Genomic DNA, 20,429 nt, shown 5'->3' with positions numbered 1-20,429 from the left:
CCCATAATGCCCTAAAATATATATATACCCCTTTTGAGTTATGTTAGCCAATGTATTAAATATAAGGGACACTCCTAAACAAAAACAGGCTAATATAGCCGTTAATTATATTAATAGAACTATTAGTTTAATATCTGATGCAAGCAAAATTTTATTAAAGATCATTCTAAATAGGATTGAGGCCAAAGTCAAGGCAGACATGACTGAGGAACAGGCAGGTTTTATGAAAGGCAAGGGTACCAGAGATCAGATCCTTTGCCTTAGACAGATCATAGAAAAATATAAAGAATTTAGCCTCCCTAAGGTAATGCATTTTACAGATTGTTTAAAACTTTCGGTTGTGTTCAAAATGCAAAACTGTGGGAAGTAAGGAAAAGAATGAGTTTTCCTCAATACACTATCAGGCTGATAGCTAACTTGTACAGGGAATAAGAAGCTGTGGTAAGAACAGATGTTGGATTAACTGATTGGCTTCAGGTTGGAAAGGGAGTTAGGCATCCTTGCCTAACTCCCTTTCCAATAACTTGTTTAGTATCTATGCAGAGGACATCATGCATATGGCACTGGATAAGATCAAGACAAAAATTAGGATAGGTGGTAGATTGATCAGTAATCATTTGTAATGACAAGGAAGAACTAAGACTAATTCTTGACAAAATTAACGAGATCAGTGAGAACAGAGGACCTTAGCACAATCCTAGCAAGACAAAGATTATGGTTTTAAAAGGAAATACAGACAGGGAAGCTTCTGAGAAACAAGCATATATTAATGGAGAAAGAATTGAGGAAGCCAGCAAAGCTTGAGTTCCTAGGTTCCATTACTAATGTGAAGAACTGCTGTTCAGAAGACAATGGAAGAACATTAAGAATGGTTAAAACAACAGTCAGACACTTGTATAAAATCTGGATGGATGGATGGATCTATGTTCATGGAAACAAAGTTGAGGATTTTGGATGCAGCTATTTTTCCAACAGCAACTTATGGATGCAAGACTTGAAACCTAACAAAGTGCAATAGGAAAAGGCTAACTTCTTTTGAGATGTGGTGTTACAGAAGGCTGCTGAGGATACCATATACTGAAAGGCAGACATATGGATGGGTGCTAAAAAGGATCAGTAAAACTTTAAGGCCCCTGACAGAAGAAAGTTGAAATACTTTGGATTGAAAGGATGGAGGAGGACTTCTCAAAGCAGTAACAGAAGGTAAAGTTCCTGGCAAAAGAGGAAAGGGTAAACCACCGATGAGATGGATGGATGTTGTGTCTGGAGTGACCAATTTTCAGAGTTAATGTCTCCAGAAAAGCATACAACAGGACCACATGGCATCTTTTGATGTCCAATGATCCATCACTGTCATTCAACAGGATATCTGCTCATATATGTCACCCATCTCTGGACAAATGCCATGGAGAAGTTGGGTGAATCTCAAGTGGTTGCATTGTATATCTCCAATGTTTCTGATCGGGTCTGTCACAAAGACTTGCTAAGCAAATTGCCATTATTTGGTCTGTCTCAGGACTTCTGTAGTTGGATCACCAGCTTTCTGTCTCTGGATGCACACTATTTGTGATGGTGGATGTTTCCTTATCCTTTCATCTTTCAACTAATGCTGGGGTTTCAGAAGGTTCTGTCTTCTCAGATCCTACAAAACATCAACCATAATTGCCCTCAATTCTGGCCTCCAAGCCATCCTCCAATGGGGCTCAGATAACCTCATCAATTTCAATGCTAATAGAACCCAGTTCGCAAACTTTGTTTGCTCTCACTGGGATAAAGGATTAAACTAAATTTATCACCAGTTCTGTCTTATTTCTCATAAAAAAAGAACCATTTTTGCCCAATAATATTTTTGACAACACCCAAATTTCCAGACAAGATGAGATTTCTCTTCTTGGAATTACCCTGACATCAAGCCTCTCCTGGCATAAACACATCATAACCATGGAGAAGTTTTAAAAAAATTAGAATTTCTCTTTTGCTCAAGACATTACTTTGCCTCTGAACAGCTGTTAACCTTACACAAATCACCCAGATATTGAATATTGCACAAACATTTTTAGTGGAGCCCCTAAAAGCTCCCTCAAAATGCTTGACTCAATACAGAGGAGACCAATTAGATTGATAAATGATCCATCTCTTACCAACTCAGTCCTCGCACTTTTGCACAGATGTTTGGTTTCTGCAATATGAGTATTTGATAAATATTTCGATGGGAAATGTTCATCTGAAAAAGCATGAATAATTCCCCCACTTAGTACTAAGCTCATTGGAACATGTGCAGCTGCTGCTCAACATCCATTCACAGTGCACCTGGAAACCAACAGAACAAGTTTCTTTTCCTCCTCCATCCATCGCTGCTACTGCTGTATTATGAAATAGTCTTCCCCCTGATGTGTTTCCCAAGGAATACAATATGCAGTCTTTTAAATCAAATATAAACAAGTTCTCCTTTCCCAATCCACTACCCATATATGGTACTAATGTACTATAGGTTGATCAACCAACCTCTTGTGTATGGGCCCAACATTAAAAACAGATGGATGGAGTAAACTAATCCATATGGAAAATAACAGAAGAAATGCAATAATTGATAAACTTTAGTGTGGAAGACAGTTCTAGTAAGTACAGCAGACAGAATGAAAGAGGATGAGGAAAAACTAGTTACTGGATTTAGAGCAGAGATGTGAATGAACAGATGTGAGCACTCTTGTTCATATTATTATAGGCTTAGAGGAAAGTTAAAGAAATGGAGGATTGTTTAATGGAACAGGAAAGATTATTTTTTTAAGTAGGATGAACTATTATGGTATTAATTTTTTGGACAATCAACAGTTAAAAAAATTACAATGTTGTCAAGTTTTCAGACAACATTGTAATCAAGTTTTCATTGTTTCTTACCAGGCTGCAGATTTGCAGCCTGGTAAGAAACAATGATATATAATTAATTACAATCACTTACCCACACCTATGTACATAATCTTCATAATGATTTGGACAATCATAATTCACCACTAGAATAAGGTGCTTCACGTCTAGACCTCTTGCAGCTACAGAAGTAGCAATCTGTAATGAAATGTTTTGAAATATGTTAACTGCTTTAACTAACTTACTTCACCAAAAATTTTTACTTTAAAAAGAAGTACCACATACATGCATACAGACATGCACACACACACTGATCAGTGCAATTCTGAGCCAACCAAAGCTTTCTGTTGTACTAAAACCAATGCCAGATATTATCTGAAATGAAAAGCAATCTAATAAATAAACATTGAGAGCAGTTCAGAAACACTAGAAGCCATTAATCTGGTATGGATACTTAATTAATACTCATGCTGATGTTTAATGGAGAAAACACACATCTAAAAGTAATAATCAACTAGATTTGTTTAGCTAATTAGATTATAAGCCAACATTTTGCCTTGGCATCTTCACAGGCACAAAAAAAAACAAAGCATGTGCATGCAGCACACAAACAGGGAGACAAACACAGTGATTTCAAAAGGCTAGCTTCAACAGTCTTAACTGGCACCCTCTATGGGTGACAGTGGGAATCTTGCTGAAGGTCCCACAATGATGGTCTCCTAGAGTGTGATGCAGCCAAATTTATTTAGGTTTGGAGAATTTTGTAGTGCTGAGCCACAACACTACAACACGATTGCCCTACCACACTCTCTATGGGTGTGTGGTGGTGGAATCTTGCAAACTCCTAACAAGGACTATAAGAGCAAGCCTATTGCAATTAGTCAGTGTTTGCCTTCTTGCTAGTATGCCTGCCTGCCTGCATGGACATGTTTTAGTTTTTCTCTGTATCTATAAAGACACCTTGGTAACCAAGGTGAAATAGTGGCTTGTAATCTAATTAGCTAAATAAAATTAGTTAGTTATTACTTTTAGACGTGTGTTCTCTGTTAAACATCATTGTTCAAAGCAAATTGCAAAACAAGTTATGACAGGAAGTGATGACTTTAATGTTGTTTTGTCATGTGAAGAGAAAACTTTAAATCAAGTGCCAGAGAAGTGAATATTATTTACTGAATTCATTGTAACAACCAGTTAGTATCCTGTGTCACTCATGGTGAGGGCTGCACAATTGCTCAATGAACAGCATACAGGCAGCCCTCGGTTTATGACAGTTCAATTTAAGTCAATTCACAATAATGGCGGATGCCTGTGCGTGCTTTCTTACTGTAGTGTGGTTTGACTGAAAAACGATGCTAGCAGACACTCTAGTGTTTGAGTGTTTACCGAGCTACTACAACGTATATATATATATCAAACCTAGTTTTACTGTTGAATCTACCTAATTGTTCTATTTAATTTTTTTTACATGCATATGTATTTAAATTGATAAAGTATGTAATTACATACCATGTCTGATAAAAGAAGTGCAGAAAAGTTAGCAGAACTTGGTGTTAAGAAGGCACGGAAATCAATTACACTTGAAAAGAAGATGGAGGTGATTCGAAGAATGGAAGATGGGCAGACACGTGCTAATGTCAGTAGTAGAAGTATGAACTTACAGCATATCCTTGCAAGCATAGAGACATTGACTGATGAACTCTGCGAAATGGACCATGATTGGCAACAGAGTGCGAATGTAAAAAGGAGTGTAATTGCATCTATTCGACCTTACATTGAACTCCTTAAAGAAAGAAAAAGAAAATCTAGGCTGTTAACACTGGATACTTTTTTTTCAAAAAAATGCAAGTGATCCGAAACCAGGAACTTTAACATATTTCTATGTTGAATATCTTTTCGAAGTTTCATATTTTTTGTATATAATTTTGTTTTCGTTATTAATAATTTTATTTTAACAAATATACATGCATGTATTATCAAAGCTTTAATACTTCATGTGCATATTTTTTGACTTCACTGAACATAACTTTGTACCTCCCATTAAAACTGGGTTTGTTTTACGCCGATTTGGTTTAAGTCTGTTCTTTTCAGGAACGGAAGTGAGGCGTAAACTGAGGGCTGCCTGTATATTCTATAGATGTCAACTGTGGTGAAATGGAACATACGAGGGTTGTTTGAAAAGTTTGGTAAAAAAATAAGTAAACACATTTTTTTTGGGAACAATCACCTTTATTTCTCAACATAGTCTCCATCGAGGTTTACACATTTGGTCCAGAGAGTTTCCAATTTTTTCATCCCATCTGAAAAGTAGAATGCATGATAGGAAGGCTTAACTGAATCAATACCACAAACTAGAAGTAGGGAAAAAAAAATCAAATTAAACAGGAGGAATGCATAATTCTAAAAGTAGAATAAAAATCCCAAGTGCACCAAAAATTGAAGAAGTTCTTGTGGAATGTGAAAAGAAGTTCACAATCAAGTCTGCAGAATGAAAGGATACAATGGCAAGAGAGTAACATAAGCAAACAAACAAAAAAGAATGAAGTTCATAACATACAAAGAGGAAAAAATATAGCATGGAACAATGTAAATTTTGTTGGCAAAAGCAAGCTTAATGCATTTGGTTCTAATGGAAAAGCAACATCAGAAGCAAAATGAATGAGAAGTTAAATCTCCAGTGACTATTAAAACATGGAAGAGGCAGTATGGGATGAATATCAACAAGCAGAGTTGGTGAGCTAGTGTTCATGGAAGGAAATATTTGATCAGCTTTTCAGAGTGAATCAACAAAAAAACCTACTGACAAACATGAGGCTTTATAGATATTTACATTTTGTGATAGTATTAAACTCAACTACAAAGCTTGCAAGTAACAATATTTTATTACTTGTAAATGCAAAAATGAAGGACAAGAAGATAAAAATTGCAAGTCTCCTGCTGCGCTATGACAGAGGCAAATTGAGGAGGAAGACGTTAATAGCATACAAATCAATACACAGGTTGTGCCGAAAGAATGATGTAGAGTTTGTGGACCTATAGCCTCTGTTTGACTGAATCTAAATGGTTTTGGTGTTAGGTGTCCAGACAGAGAGAGCTTTGTTCAGCTAGCATGCTGAAGTGTAAATTCAGGAAAACTAATGCAATTATGGTGGATGTAAGTGAATATGTGTGTGAAGACACCCATGAGGCAAGTGAGTGGGAGAATGACCAACAAGTGCAGAATCTAGTCTCTCATGCCAAAATATCGATTAGGATAGTCAATTCAGGAAGTAAAGGTGGTTGGGGGGGGGGGGGCTAAAGGGATGCTGCAGTTTCTATATATCTAATGCCAGAAGTACCAAAAACAAGAGAAGGAATTTTTGGCATTAGTTAGTGCAACTTTATCAAAAGTTACATGCATTAGTGAGACTTGGCTAACAGCAGATGATGTAGTTACAGGGATAGAATGGGGGATGGGGTAGGTACTGATGATGATAACAGATGAATTGCAGTCAAAAAGAATAGAAGATATGCAGGAGGGCTGCTGTTCATTTGAAGCAGTGTAGTGTGAGATAAAGGCTAACAAGACAAAATATATGGTTGGTTACTGCTATAGACCAGGGGGTTTCAGGGATGATCTGGAAGTGTGCATTAGCAAATTAGTATAATAAATGCCAGTTGAGTGATTATTATGGGGGACTTCAATCATGGAGATATAGACTGGAAGGAAGAGAGAGATCGCACAGCAGTAAGGAAATGGAATTTATATACCTGCTGAGGGAGAAAATTACTCAAGGCAGTATGTGATGGAGAAGGCTTGAGGTGCAAGAGTATTGAACCTGGTCATAGGATCAGAAGAGTTATCCATTGCCTCCGATTGGTGAACATGACTATGTGGTCTTGAACTGAGAGACTGTACAATATGAGGAATATTCTGTCAAGAAAGGAATATGTGAAATTACAAAGCAGGTGATTATGACAATCATAATCACCTGCTAGGAGGAAGCTCAAAACCATGCCATAACATAAAATCCTGCAAGGAAAGGAAAGGACGTTAATAGTGCATGGGAAGTTAAGGAGCATCTAAAGGAAACTATATTCAATTGATTTACTCTCCTTACCTAAGGTAAGGAGAGTAAATCAGGTAAGAGTTAGATGGATGAATACAAGGGTCAGGCAAGAAGGGTGACCATTATGGTAAGGAAGGCAAAATCAGAGTACTAAGAAGAAACTAGCTGAGCAGGCAAAGGGGAATTGTGGCAAGTAAGAGGAGAATAACCTTAATGAGTGCTGATGGTGACAAGGTGACAGAAGCAGATAAAAAGTTGAGTTACTGAGTGACCACTTTGCAAAGGTATATCATACATGTGAGGTTAATGTTGTGATATATGTGACAGACTTCTGTAGGAGCAGAAGTGGATGAATTGGAGAGTCTTGGGATATTACAGAATCTTAATGTGAATACAGCTGTTGGATTAGATAGGATATCAGCTTACATTCTAAGGGAACTGGCAATGCCTTTGACTAGGCTCTTTAATTTAAGTCTCAGCTCTGGTAGAGTAACAAGAGAGTGAAAGGAAGATAAAATAATTCCCTTCCATAAGGGAGGTTCTAAGACTGCAGTAGCATATTACAGACCAATCACTATCTCAGAAGTGATGGTAAAAGTACTTTTACTGGAAAAAAATGGTCAAAAAGAGAATTCAGGAATGGGTGGATAGGAGTTTGATGCTCTATTAGGGGGAAACATGGCTTTGTGAGTCATGCCTTAGTAATTTATTAACTTTTTATAATCAAGTGACTGCTGAGTTGGATAAGGGAAATGGCTGCATGATGATTCTGCAAAGGCATGTAACTGAATATCACATGGAACTCTATTACACAAATTATAACAAATGGGAATGGATATGATCCTCTTATCCACATAACCAGTGTCATATCCATTCCTATTGGACAAATGTCAAAAAGTGGTATACGGAAGAGCAGAATCCAGCAAAATCTGGTGACTAGTGATGTGCTGCAAGGTTCAGTGCTAGGACCACTACTATTTAATTTGTACATAAATGATATAGGAAATAACCTGGAAGGAAATATTCAGCAGTTTGCTGATGATGCAAAATTAGGTAAAGTAATAGTGAATCAAGGTGATGTGGAGAACTTGCAGGATGACAAACAGGCTGTCAGTGTGGACAAAAGATAATGGGAATCAGTTTAATGTGGAAAAGTGTAAAGTTATGCATTTTGGGATAAATAGATTACAAGCTGTGTGTACCACATTGATGGAACTGCACTCCAGGAAATAGATGAAGCTAGGGATTGGGGGGGGGGGGAGTTGAAGTTCAGAGGTCATGCTGCTAAGGTTGCTCATAAGATTACTTCGCTACTGAAGAACACACCAACAAGTAGATATAAGAAAGCTGCTATTCCTCTCTATCAGGTCTTGATACATTCACATCTGAATTACTGTGCTCAGGTCTGGTCTACTGGGTTTCTTGCAAATGAGGAAGTAGTGGAAAGGATCTAGATGTGAGCAACCAAGATGGTGAGTCGTTTGTGGAACATTCCTATGAGAATAGCTGACTGTGGGGAATGCGAAAGCTGGTTGATATGTGAAAAAGAGTGGATATGATAGAAGCATTTAAGTTACTTAAAGGGTTTCATAGGATTGATACAGGGGAAACGTTTCAGCACTTAGCTAGAGGTGGACAGAACAAGAGGTCATCCCTTAAAGTTGAGTAAAAGCATAGTTATTACGGTCATAAAGACTAATTTTTCACTTGGAGAGTTGTGAATGAATGGAATGGGTTGCCAGATTCAGATGTTACTCTGTCTGTTAATGGGTTTAAGAAGAGGTACAATAATAATAATAATAATGGTTGCTCTATAATTACCTGAAAGTGACTGGCACTTGGATTCATTTATCAGACCAAACCAAATGAAACTTCAGGAGTAGTGGCATGAAAAATACTGTTTCAAGCAGGATAACAAGTCGGCTCAAAAATTTTTCTCAACCAAGTATGTTCTGTTGAGTTACATTTGTATATTTCTAGTGTAGAAAGAATACTAAAGTAACATCTAATTTTAACTTTATTTTTCACATTGCTATTTTTCTCTCACTAGGCAATGTTGTTATATTGTATTGCATTACCAAAGAGCAAAGCATTATTTACTTTTTTAATGTCTTGCATTGGATTTCATGCAAAATCTAACAACACAAATGTCAAAGTAACAGATATCAAAGCTATCCACTGTATATGAATTTCACCTATATTATATTACTAGCATGGAAGAGCTAAGGATTAGATAAGAGACTAACTATGGTACTTTTTCAAGATATTTCATGCTTCCTACAGGCAAGATAATGTTCTCTCACTAGGCAATGAAATTCGACCCACAGACATTTACAAACAGCAATGACAAAATGGGATTCGAATCAACAGTTTGTTTAGTTGGAAATGCTATCCTAGAGGTGATATCTGAACATGGATAACTCCACAAGAATTTTACTATTTGTAGCTAACTTTCATTTGCTATTACTTAGCTAAGAAACACTGGTGTTTATCCTTCCTTCCTAAAATATTTCATCAAACTACTATTTTACAGCACACATAGGAATTTCAGAAACCCATAGCACATAATGTTATGTGAGGACAAGTAATTAAGAATGAACATAATGAAGTATTTTTTGAGCAGCTGTAGGTTGAACTCTAAGCTGCAGACTTGGAGGAATAACGAAATCCAGTTCAGCAAAACATCAATATACGAAAATAACTATTAAAAAGGCATAAGGTAGAAACAGAATACCTTTGAGAAAATTATGGATAAGTCAGTTTATTCTAGCTTTTAAAATACAAACTTTGCTAATATATGTAATGGTACAAATTAAACATTAATATACAAGGTCTAATTTTGCCATTTTTATGGTAGGGAAGGAAGAAATTTCATAGCATAAACGTTTGTTTGCCACTATTTTTAAAGTGAATATTTAATCTTCCTAAATATTTTCACTAATTACAATAATAATCGTAAAAATTAATACAGCAATATATATGGCAGAATAAAACTATAAGAAACATTCTGTATTCCTGTTGATTGGATTTTAACGGTATAGATGTGAACACATATTGATAAGAAAATAACTATTTATTAACTTAAATGCTAATATTTCGCTAGCATTATAGCCAGCATCTTCAGAGCATACAAACAAAGTTTGTTACAGTAGCGAGACAACCGCAATCCGGTGTAACAGTGGGACTAGTATGGGTAATTGTAGCGTGCAACACGAAGACTAAAGTCCTAATTAGGCAGCATTTTTTATTTTTTATTTCTTAACTTAGATGGCACCTAATTAGGATTTTAGTCTTTGTGTTGCACGCTACAATTACTCATACTAGTCCTACTGTAACAAAATTTGTTTGTATGCTCTGAAGATGCTGGATATAATACCAGCGAAATATTAGTGTTTAAGTTAATAAATAGTTATTTTCTTATCAATTTGTGTTCGCATCTATACCATTAAAATCCAATCAACATGTGTGATGAACACACAAGCCTTTCCACACAATTCTGTATTCCTCTTTCCTAGCATAAATTCATATTTATCACTAAATTAACTTGACATATATTAATAAATAATATAAAATGGATTTAATTTACGAATGTATTTTTATTAGTATAAAATGTTTGCCCTAGTATCAAGGGCATTTTCAGTATGACTTTCAAATTAACCAACAAGAACAGAAACTAGTATATATTCAACAATAACATGAGCAAATTCACAGACATGATTAGAGCATCAGGGTCTAATTATATTAAGGTTCTAGATTTAATAATAATATATATAATTAAATTTCAGTTAATTTTGGAATTTGTGAAGAACTATTCCCCATAAGAGGAATAATTTAAGTCAACACAACTCTTTGTGTTGACTTAAATTATTAATAAAGCAATAATCTTTCCAAGATTATTACTTTTATGGAGCACCTTAATTTTCTTTGAAAGAACTGTGTTTGGTGGTGATAGCAGGCTCCGCAGGTCCTGACTGCTCTGGCTATGAACCTTAACGTAGTCTAAATATTCATCATAATGCATGGCTGCAGATCTACATGTTTGGCCTAAATGTAATAATCTACACTGGTAAAGAATTTAATACACTCCAGGGTGGGCTAGAGGCAGAAGTTTATCTTTAACTGAGTCTAGAAAAGTGGATATCTTGTTGATAGGAACGAAGCATATTCGTAAGCATATGGATCTAGGTAGTTTGGCTATACCTTTTGAAACGTCTTTAACATAGGGAATAGTGACACAACGGACCACTTCTGTATCACTATTATGATGAGAGGCAGATGACAAGGAAACTGTATAATTATTAATTATCTTGTTGACATATGATTTGGTAAAGCCATTAATAAGGAAGTTGGAGTTGATGTGATTATTTTTTAGGAGAACAGCGATTCTGTGGAGCAAAGAGTGTGTGCTTGATGTACTAGTCATAATGGCCAGATTTTTGACAATTATGATGATATGAAAGAGGATGAATGTAAAGTACCATGTGTGTGTTTTCTGATGGTACCTTCACTGAGAAGTGAAGGCACCATCTGGTATAGTTGCAACTCTAATCCCCAGATTTATTAGAAATAGTGGAGCATATTTCAACTGTTTCTGCAAAACAAAATATTTGCCGCTACACGGGAAAAGCTTATACAGAAATTTAATTAATTTAATAGTTATCTTTCTTTCTCATCCATTGGAGATCCTCAAAAGACCATCATTAATATCTTAGGATGGTCTCTTACTCAAGAATCAAATATGCTTTCCAAAGGTCCAGATTTCACATTAGCACTAAAAGTCATTCCTGTAATGTACATTGTTATGGCAATTGACAAAGCACTATATGATATTTCTTCAGATGTTGCTAACTGGATTCAATTCCAAATAGCACAAAAACTTTTCAAAGCCAAACCATCTCCTCCTCCAAATCTGTCTTATCCAGAAATGAAGGCCTTAACTCTCTCTCTCTCTAATAGAATAAAAAAGTAATGTTACATGACTATACTACATATCTTCTTGCTAATGATCCTACTATGATCCAGATTAGAATAAAATTAAACACTCTAATACATAATGTTCCTAATTGGAATGAGGAATCCACGAAGAAACTAGTGTTACCATGGGCATCCTCCTTGTTTATATGGACTGCCAGAAGTTCACAAAATGAATATCCCATAACATCCTGTGGTGAACTGCATTGGTTCTCCATGTTACAAAATTGCAAAACACCTTTCCAAATTGCTTTGGGTAATCACAGGAAAGTCCTCTTCAATTTGAGAATTATCACAAATAATTCTCATTTTTAACAAAAAGATATCAGATCTTCATCTTTGCCCAGGTGATTGATCCCCTTTTCAGCCTAGATAACATGTCTTTATCCACAAATGTTCCTTTAAATGAAATACCTAACTTCCTCAAGCAAGATCTTCCAGCAGACATCGTCAGCCTATTTGACTTTGTCCTTTATTCTGGCTATGTTACATGCCAAAATAAACTTTACCAACAAATTGAGGGCACATCAATGAATAGGTTCTTTTTCTCCTGCACTAGCTAACTACGTCATGAAAAGATCTGAATAATGTATACTAAACAGCATCCTTCCTAAGTCATCCTTATTGTACAGATATGTTTATGATGTTTGTGTGGTTTGTAATTGGCCCCATGCAAACAAGAGTTTGTCAATAAAATCAACGCCTTTCACCATCATATGTCCAGTTCACTCCAGTTAGAAGAGAACAAATGAACTGCCTTTTTAGATCTCCTATTACCTTCATCAACCAGATGGTAGCCTTCACATTCATCCTCTTTCACACCATCATAATTGTCAAAAATCTGGCACCATCACGACTAGTACATCGAGCACACTCTCTTTGCTCCAATGAATTACTGCTCTCCAAGAAATAAATCACAGGTCCATCTTCCTTACTAATCACTTTACTGAATCATATGTCAATAACATAATAATTAGTTTCCTTATCTGCCTCTCATCAAAATAGTGATACAGAAGTGGTCCATTGTGTCACTATTTCTTATGTTAAAGGTGTCTCGGAAGGTATAGCCAAACTACTTAAATCCGTTGGCCAACAAGTGTCCTCCCTTCCTATCAACAAAACATTTACTTTTCTAGGCTTAGCTAAAGATAGAAGACAAACTTCTGCTCCCTGGTGTGTATCAAATTCCTTGCTTTTGTGGATTATCGTATTTCGGTTAAACAAGTAGATCTACAGCTGTGCATCATGATGAACTTCAGACTATGCTAATTTCCACGAGCCAGAGCAATCGAGACTTACAGAGCATGCTAAGTCATGCTCTGTAAGTCTCGTTCTTTGGAAGAAAACAATCTCTTGGAATGTTTATACAAAGAGTGTAGTGACACCTTGCTACTTTGACTGAATCTAAATAGAAAAAATAGACTTAAATTATCCCTCTTATGGGAAATAGTTCCTCTTCAAAAATTTCAGAATTAACTGAAATTTAATTTTATATATATTATATTTTATTAAATCTTCTTAGTTATTTTTACTAAAATCCTAATATAATTAGAGCATGACACTCTAGGTCATGTATGTGCAGTTGATACATGTCATTGTTGAATATATGGTTGTTTAATTTGAAAGTCATATTGAAGATACCCTTGTAATATTAATTTTAGAATAAATAATATAACATGTTATATTATTTATTAATTGTTATAAATTGTTTACACTCACATGCATTTATTTTTAAGTGACAATCATCTTTTCTCTGAATACCAATTTTTTCTCCCATTTCTTTTCACTCTATATGTTAGCTGTGTTTTCATAAGCTTTTCAAAATTTTTCCCTTCCAAGAAATCCAGTAACAACCACCCCCCCATTCCTCTTACTGTATATTCAGTAAAGAAAATATCCTTAAAGTATATTCAAGCATATAAATAATTACTGCAAGCATAAGAGAACTGTAAATGTAAAAGCCTCCCAAAGAGATGCTTTTTCAGATTCCAGAATTCAACATACCCAGCAAATTTGGAGATTAAAAGGGATCTACACAACCATGGTATTATCTGCTGAAACAGTAACCTGTTAAGCAGATACCGTGTAGTGGCTTAAGTGCTGTGAGGACATCATGTTGGAGGCTTAATGGATTGTATACAGCACCCAGAAAGGATTAAAAACAGAATTTAATTCTTCCTATATTTCACCTCAGTCAATGAGACACCTTCAGGGATTACAAAAAAACTAATGTAACATAAAAAAAAATAACAAACAATACTAAGCCCAACCATGTGGGAGACACTAAAGTCCTATCCAGGTGGAGCACCCTCTAAGGGTGGTTGTAGGTGGCCTGGAATGTAAAGTGGGACCTCTGGTGATAAGCGTTTCCCAAATCTTAGGAAGCTTAATGCAACCATATTTGTTAAGATTTGGTTGATTCCTGAGAGCTGCTGATTCTAAGAATAGTCTTTCTCTTTTGAATTTGCTGTGGTGGAGCATGGTAGTTTTTTCCCATGAGATCCTGTAGGTTGTATCCAAGACATGGTCAGCCAGGCCTGACTGACCATAGTCGTGGTTGAGGTGACTGAGGAAGGCATCTAATGTGTCTGGGTCATGAGGCCAAATAGGGAACACATCATCTACATATCTTAGTCAGATGGAAGGTTTGAGAGGGGCTGAGTCTATGGCTCATTTTTCAAAATCTTCCACATAAAAAATGGCAAGAGGGGGTGAGAAGGGGGAACCCATAGCAGTTCCTTCTATCTGCTTATAGATTTTGTTCTTCCAAGAAAAATAACCAGAATAGATGGCAAAGGAAAAGAGATCTAAGATGTCAGAAGGGAAAAGGTTTTTTTAAGAGTGTTAAGGTATCAATAAAGGGAATACTGAATGAGGAGATGTCAAAGCTTACCAATATGTCTGTGTTATTTAAGGTTAAATTTTCTTCTATCTGCCTGGAGGAACATAAATCATACATCTACAACCACGACTATGGTCAGTCAGGCATGGCTGACCATGTCTTGGATACAACCCACAGGATATCATGGGGAAAAAACCACCATGCTCCACCACAGCAAATTCAAAAGAGAAAGACTATACTTAAAATCAGCAGCAGCTCTCAGGAATCAACCAAATCTTAACAAATATGGTTGCATTAAGCTTCCTAAGATTTGGGAAACGCATATCACCAGAGGTCCCACTTTACATTCCAGGCCACCTACAACCACCCTTAGAGGGTGCTCCACCTGGATAGGACCTCAGTGTCACCCACATGGTTGGGCTTAGTATTGTTTGTTATTTTTTTTTTATGTTACATTAGTTTTTTTGTAATCCCTGAAGATGTCTCATTGACTGAGACAAAATATAGGAAGAATTAAATTCTGTTTTTAATCCTTTCTGAGTGCTGTATACAATCCATTAAGCCTCCAACATGAAGTTAAGCAGATACAGGCTGTCATTTTATGAATTGCCAATTCACTGACTGATTGATCAAACCCTTTATAAACTGCTAACAATAATAATAAACACCATTCCTTAAGCAATTATGTACTATAGACTGTAACCTGGTTTACTCTTTTCCTCTTTTACTGACTGTAACCTCTTTTCCTTTGCCAGCTATTCTAGTTATTTTTCTTGGAAGAACAAAATCTATAAGCAGATAGAAGGAACCGCTATGGGTTCCCCCTTCTCACCCCCTCTTGCCAATGTTTATATGGAAGATTTTGAAAAATGAACCATAGACTCAGCCCCTCTCAAACCTTCCATCTGACTAAGATATGTAGATGATGTGTTCCCTATTTGGCCTCATGGCCCAGACACATTAGACGCCTTCCTCAGTCAATTATGTACATATAAACAATTATGTACTATAGACTGTAAACTAGCATCATGGATGCAAATGCAGGTAAATGCGTTAAACAATCTAGGAACTTTCTGTTCAACTGGTTCATACTTACATATATCAGCTCAATATCAAAGGTAATGATAGAGCAAAACATGAATATTTGAACTCCTGCTGAAAAACTCAATGCTATCTTTCAAGATATCCACACTGTTCACTAACTAACAACTAAAGAATTGATAGCTATAAACTAGTAGCATTAATATCAGCCATACCCAACTATGGATTTGGCTCCAGCAAGTGCTATTAACAAAAGTGACTACTGAAGTCCGAGATATTAGCAGAGTAAATGTGTATAAATGCAAAGACAACATATTACAATCTCCTCCAATGCCATCAACAAATTTTCCAAGTATTATTCTTGAAGAAGACTAACAGCCAACATAATCTGTTAGACTACGAGAAAATAATCAAAATGGCCTTAAGCTCTATATATATCCTGAGAGCCTATTCCTAATATATTATGTGAAGGAAAAACTCATTTTCAACAAAGCACCTGATTTATGCTTCACTACTTTTACATTGCATACTCATAAACCAACTTTCTCATAGTTAAAAACCACACATTATACTTATAGCATGAAATCAAATACCAATCCTGAAATCAGTTTCAGAACCAAAATGGAATAATGCTAAAAAGAAATAAAATCATTAGATGGATAATGCCACATGTAATAACAATATAAGGCTTGTGGCAATGATAATTGGTGTGAAGCGATATTTTCTTACAGGATATAGAAAACAATATATATTAGGTGGAGTGAAAACAACAAACACGGAGAATCTGTCACAGTGGACTCTGAAATATTATAATCCTTGTATGAGACTCATAAAGTAAGTCTGCAGGATTCTTTAACCAAATGAATAAAATGCTAACAAATTTAGTATGATGATCAACAATAAATGCCCATAAACTTTTATGAACTTCGAATTAATTTCTTTTGGCATTAAACCTTCTTTTACAAAGAATTTTATAACTGCCCAATACTCAATTTTATCCATTTCAATGGATACAGACAACACTTTTGCTTCAGACAGCTGTATAAAACAAACTACTTGATAAAATGACTTGCAATTTCACATGAATGCTTATAACATATAATAAATTTAGTTTAATCCTTTATCCAAGTGTGAGCAAACAAAGTTTGCGCCTGAAAGTAACTTCAGGACTGGGGTAAGGTGGTACAACACCAGAGCGCCTCCTTGCAAAGGTGGAGCAAGCTACCAACACTCCTATAAATAAAGGTCGAAACTGGTCTGGGTAGTGGCCCTTCCCTTAATGCATTACATTAGACATCCGCAAGGAGATGTGTTTTGCATTATGGGAGATACTGAGATAGGAGTGTAGGTAGCTTGCTCCACCTTTGCAAGGAGTCGCCCTGGTGTTGTACCACCTTACCCCGGTCCCGAAGATACTTTCAGGCGCAAACTTTGGTTGCTCACACTTGGATAAAGGATTAAACTAAATTTATTATATTTTAACCAAGTGAAAAATAAACTTTCAAAATGCTTATGACAGATGTACCAACTTAGGGGAAAAAAAATCTCGCTGATAGTGTTGCCATCTATGGTCGAAGCCGAGAACTTTTCAGACCACCCTTGTATAAGATCTAAGTACCAGATCAACATAATAGGGGTGACTGAAACAAAAAAGACAAAATGTGGTGAGTTTTTCTGAGCAATAAATACAAAATATTTTATTCAGGCAATGACAATCAAGGAAAACTGTAGTGTAGCTATAGTATTGAACACAAAATACGAGGCTAATCTTCTTGAATGGCAAAGCAATATCAAGTAGCGTGATGTGGGCAAATATCAGAATGGGGAATTGGACAATGAGACTTATTTGTGCCTACAGTGCCAAAGAAGGTGAAGGAATTTTTTGAGGCTTTAGAAAAAGCAACTGACACGAAAAAGGAAAAGTTGGTTCTTGTTGGGGATCTAAACAGCAGAGTAGGAAATGATTGTCAGACATACAAAAATACTTTGGGAAAATTTGGAGAAAAGAGCAAAGCTAATAATAACGGCAAATACCTGATGGATTTCTGCTCAGGATATGGACTGGTTATTACTAACACAATGATCCAACATAAAAATGTGCACAAATTTACATGGAAACAAGATGCAAGAAATAACAAAAGTCTCACTGACTATGTTATTGTTGATAGCGATGTTTTACCACTGGTGCAGGATACTAGGGTGTACAGAGGATTTGAAATTGGAAGTGATCAATATTTAGTCTTGAGCAGGATAAAATTGAATTTCGTATTGCAAAGAAGAACACAGTAAAAGTTTTAAAGCGAATAAAAGTTGAGCAGCTCTCAGATGTAAAATGTAGACTAAAATACATAAATGTTATTCAAGAAAAAATGAAAGAGTTTGAGAAAAGGAACAAAACCTTGTAGAGTCAGTGGCAAATCTTGAAGAAAACATTGATTCAGCCAGAGAGGCATGTGGTGAGATTGTCTGCAAGGATAGAAAAATTAGAACCCTATGGTGGATACAGGAAGTTAAAGGGGTAGTAAAGGAAAAGAAGAAAGCATATCAAATGTTCCTGGCAAATAAGTCAGCTTGTGTTCTTAGAGAATACAGAGACAAATGTAAGAAAGCTAAATAGTGTGTAAAACTAGCTAAACAAAAGTTATGGGAAGACTTTGGTAAGAACATAGAAAATAAATATCAAGAAGGTTGCAAAATATTCTGGAGGCTGTTGAAAAAGCTCAAAATGAAGGAAAGAGTGCTCTAAAAGGAATCAGAGATGATAACGGTGACATGAAAAACTGGTGAAAAAAAAAAAAGATATCCTTATGAGTAATTACTTTGAAAAATTGCTAAATGAAACAAGCAGTAATGACAGCTCAGTAGTAAAAAAACACTCAACAGACATGCAATCAGGAATACATATCCATACTTGAAGTACAAAAAGCCTGAAATGTGTTAAGGTAGTGGGGGTAGATGATATACAACTAGAAATGCTCAAGAATGGATGTATAAAAGTTTTACAGTGGCATAGTTCAGAAGGCCTGATCAAAGGGACGAATTCCAGATGATTGGAGTAGAGCTCTCAAAGTATTTATAAATAAAAAAGGGAAAGAAAACTGAATGTGAGAATTACAGAGATATTTCCCTACTGAGTGTTCCTGGTATTTATTCAAGTATTCTTGAGAAATGGTTGAGAAAGATCGTGGAAGAGAAGCTTGGTGAACAACAAGCTAGATTCAGGTCAAATGCAGGCTGTCAGGATCAAATTTTCACGTTACAACAAGTAGTTGAGAAATTGTGGAAATATAACAAAGATATGTAGTTAAGTTTTGTAGTCATGGAAAACGCACATGACAGGGCCAAGAGAGAAGCTGTTCAAAGTGCTACAGTTGTACAGTGTCAAAAAATGGAGCATTATATCAAGCAATACTTAGTCTTTATTTGAATTGTAAGTCAGCAGTTAGAACTGAAGTATAGGAAGATGGTTTTTATGGTAAATCTGATGTCAGACAAGGATGTACATTATCCCCTCTGTTATTCATTATCTATATGGATAATGAATAATCACTTTCCTTTATAATATCACATTATGAAGGAAAGTGGTATTAAACTGATACCAAAATTGGAGATGTTAGTCTCAGCTCTTTTCTTTATGCAGGTCATGTTATACTTCTAAATAAATATGCTGCAAGTCTGCAAGATTCCCTGACTAAATTGAATAACTGTTGTAATAGATATCATATGAAGGTCAGCAGTAACAAGACAAAGACAATGAAGATAGACAGAAGCATGGAAAATATCAACTGAGTTGTGAATGGAGAATCTATAGAACAAGTTAAACTTTTTAGCAACTTGGGCACAATTTTTAGTGAAGATGGTAAATTAAATATGGAAATAGACAACAGAATCAGCAAAACTGGTATGGTAGGAAGTCAACTGAATAAATTTATATGAAATTTATATTTAAGAGAGAAATTAGTAAAAACACTAAATTAGCTATATACAAGACAATGTTCAAACCAATTTTAACCTAGGAGAATGAGAGCTGGTTCAGAAGTAAAACACTTAACCAAAGACTAGAGACTGCAGATATGAGATTACTGAGAAAGATTAGTGGAGTGAATAGATGGTATTAGTGGCAATATCATATTAAAAGAGAGGTTATTAGGAAAGAACTTAATATTGTCAACATTAAGGAATGTTAGCAGATCTAATCTCATTTGGTATAACAGAATGAAAGAGGAAAGATTACCAAAACAAGTGTTTTTTGTCAGGTTGGCAGCAAAATGACCCAGAGGAAGACCAAGATATAGGTGGATTGATACGGTACAAAATGCCTTAGATGATAGAAATATAAGATCTGATAATATTGGAGTCTTGACAAGTAACAGACTGATTTGGAGTAAAATTGTAGATAGGAAGTTAGTAATGAGGTAATTTTTTTCATATAGTACTATCATATCCTGTACACCCCTTGAGGGTACATATCAGGAATTTGATGATGATGATAAAGATCTAACACTATTGTAGTACTTTTTTTTTTTTTCTGAAACAATCAGGGTCATATCACACTAGGGCAGTGCTTCCCGAACTTATGTAAAGGTCCCTTTCGAAAACTTAAAATATTTCATGGCCCCCCCCATTGAAAAAAAAAAATCGTAATACTATAAATATTATAATAT

General features: G+C 35.6%; 1 protein-coding gene across 3 annotated transcripts in view; it reads right to left on the bottom strand.

Moving 5' to 3' along the window:
- Nucleotides 1–20,429, bottom strand: part of Prp5 (pre-mRNA processing factor 5) — a 593,106-nt gene that overhangs the window by 118,620 nt on the left and 454,057 nt on the right. For all 3 annotated transcript variants that reach the window (XM_090403381.1, XM_090403382.1, XM_090403383.1), the window contains exon 15: nucleotides 2,960–3,063. In XM_090403381.1, coding sequence (XP_090259507.1) covers nucleotides 2,960–3,063 — 104 coding nt within the window. The remainder of the gene's footprint in view (nucleotides 1–2,959; nucleotides 3,064–20,429) is intronic.

Source organism: Typopeltis vanoorti, chromosome 14 (genome assembly GCF_054136105.1).
Source record: "Typopeltis vanoorti isolate ZY-2024b chromosome 14, IOZ_Tvanoo_1.0, whole genome shotgun sequence".
NCBI classification, from domain to species: Eukaryota; Metazoa; Arthropoda; class Arachnida; order Uropygi; family Thelyphonidae; genus Typopeltis; species Typopeltis vanoorti.
This window is presented reverse-complemented; position numbering and strand designations above follow the sequence as displayed.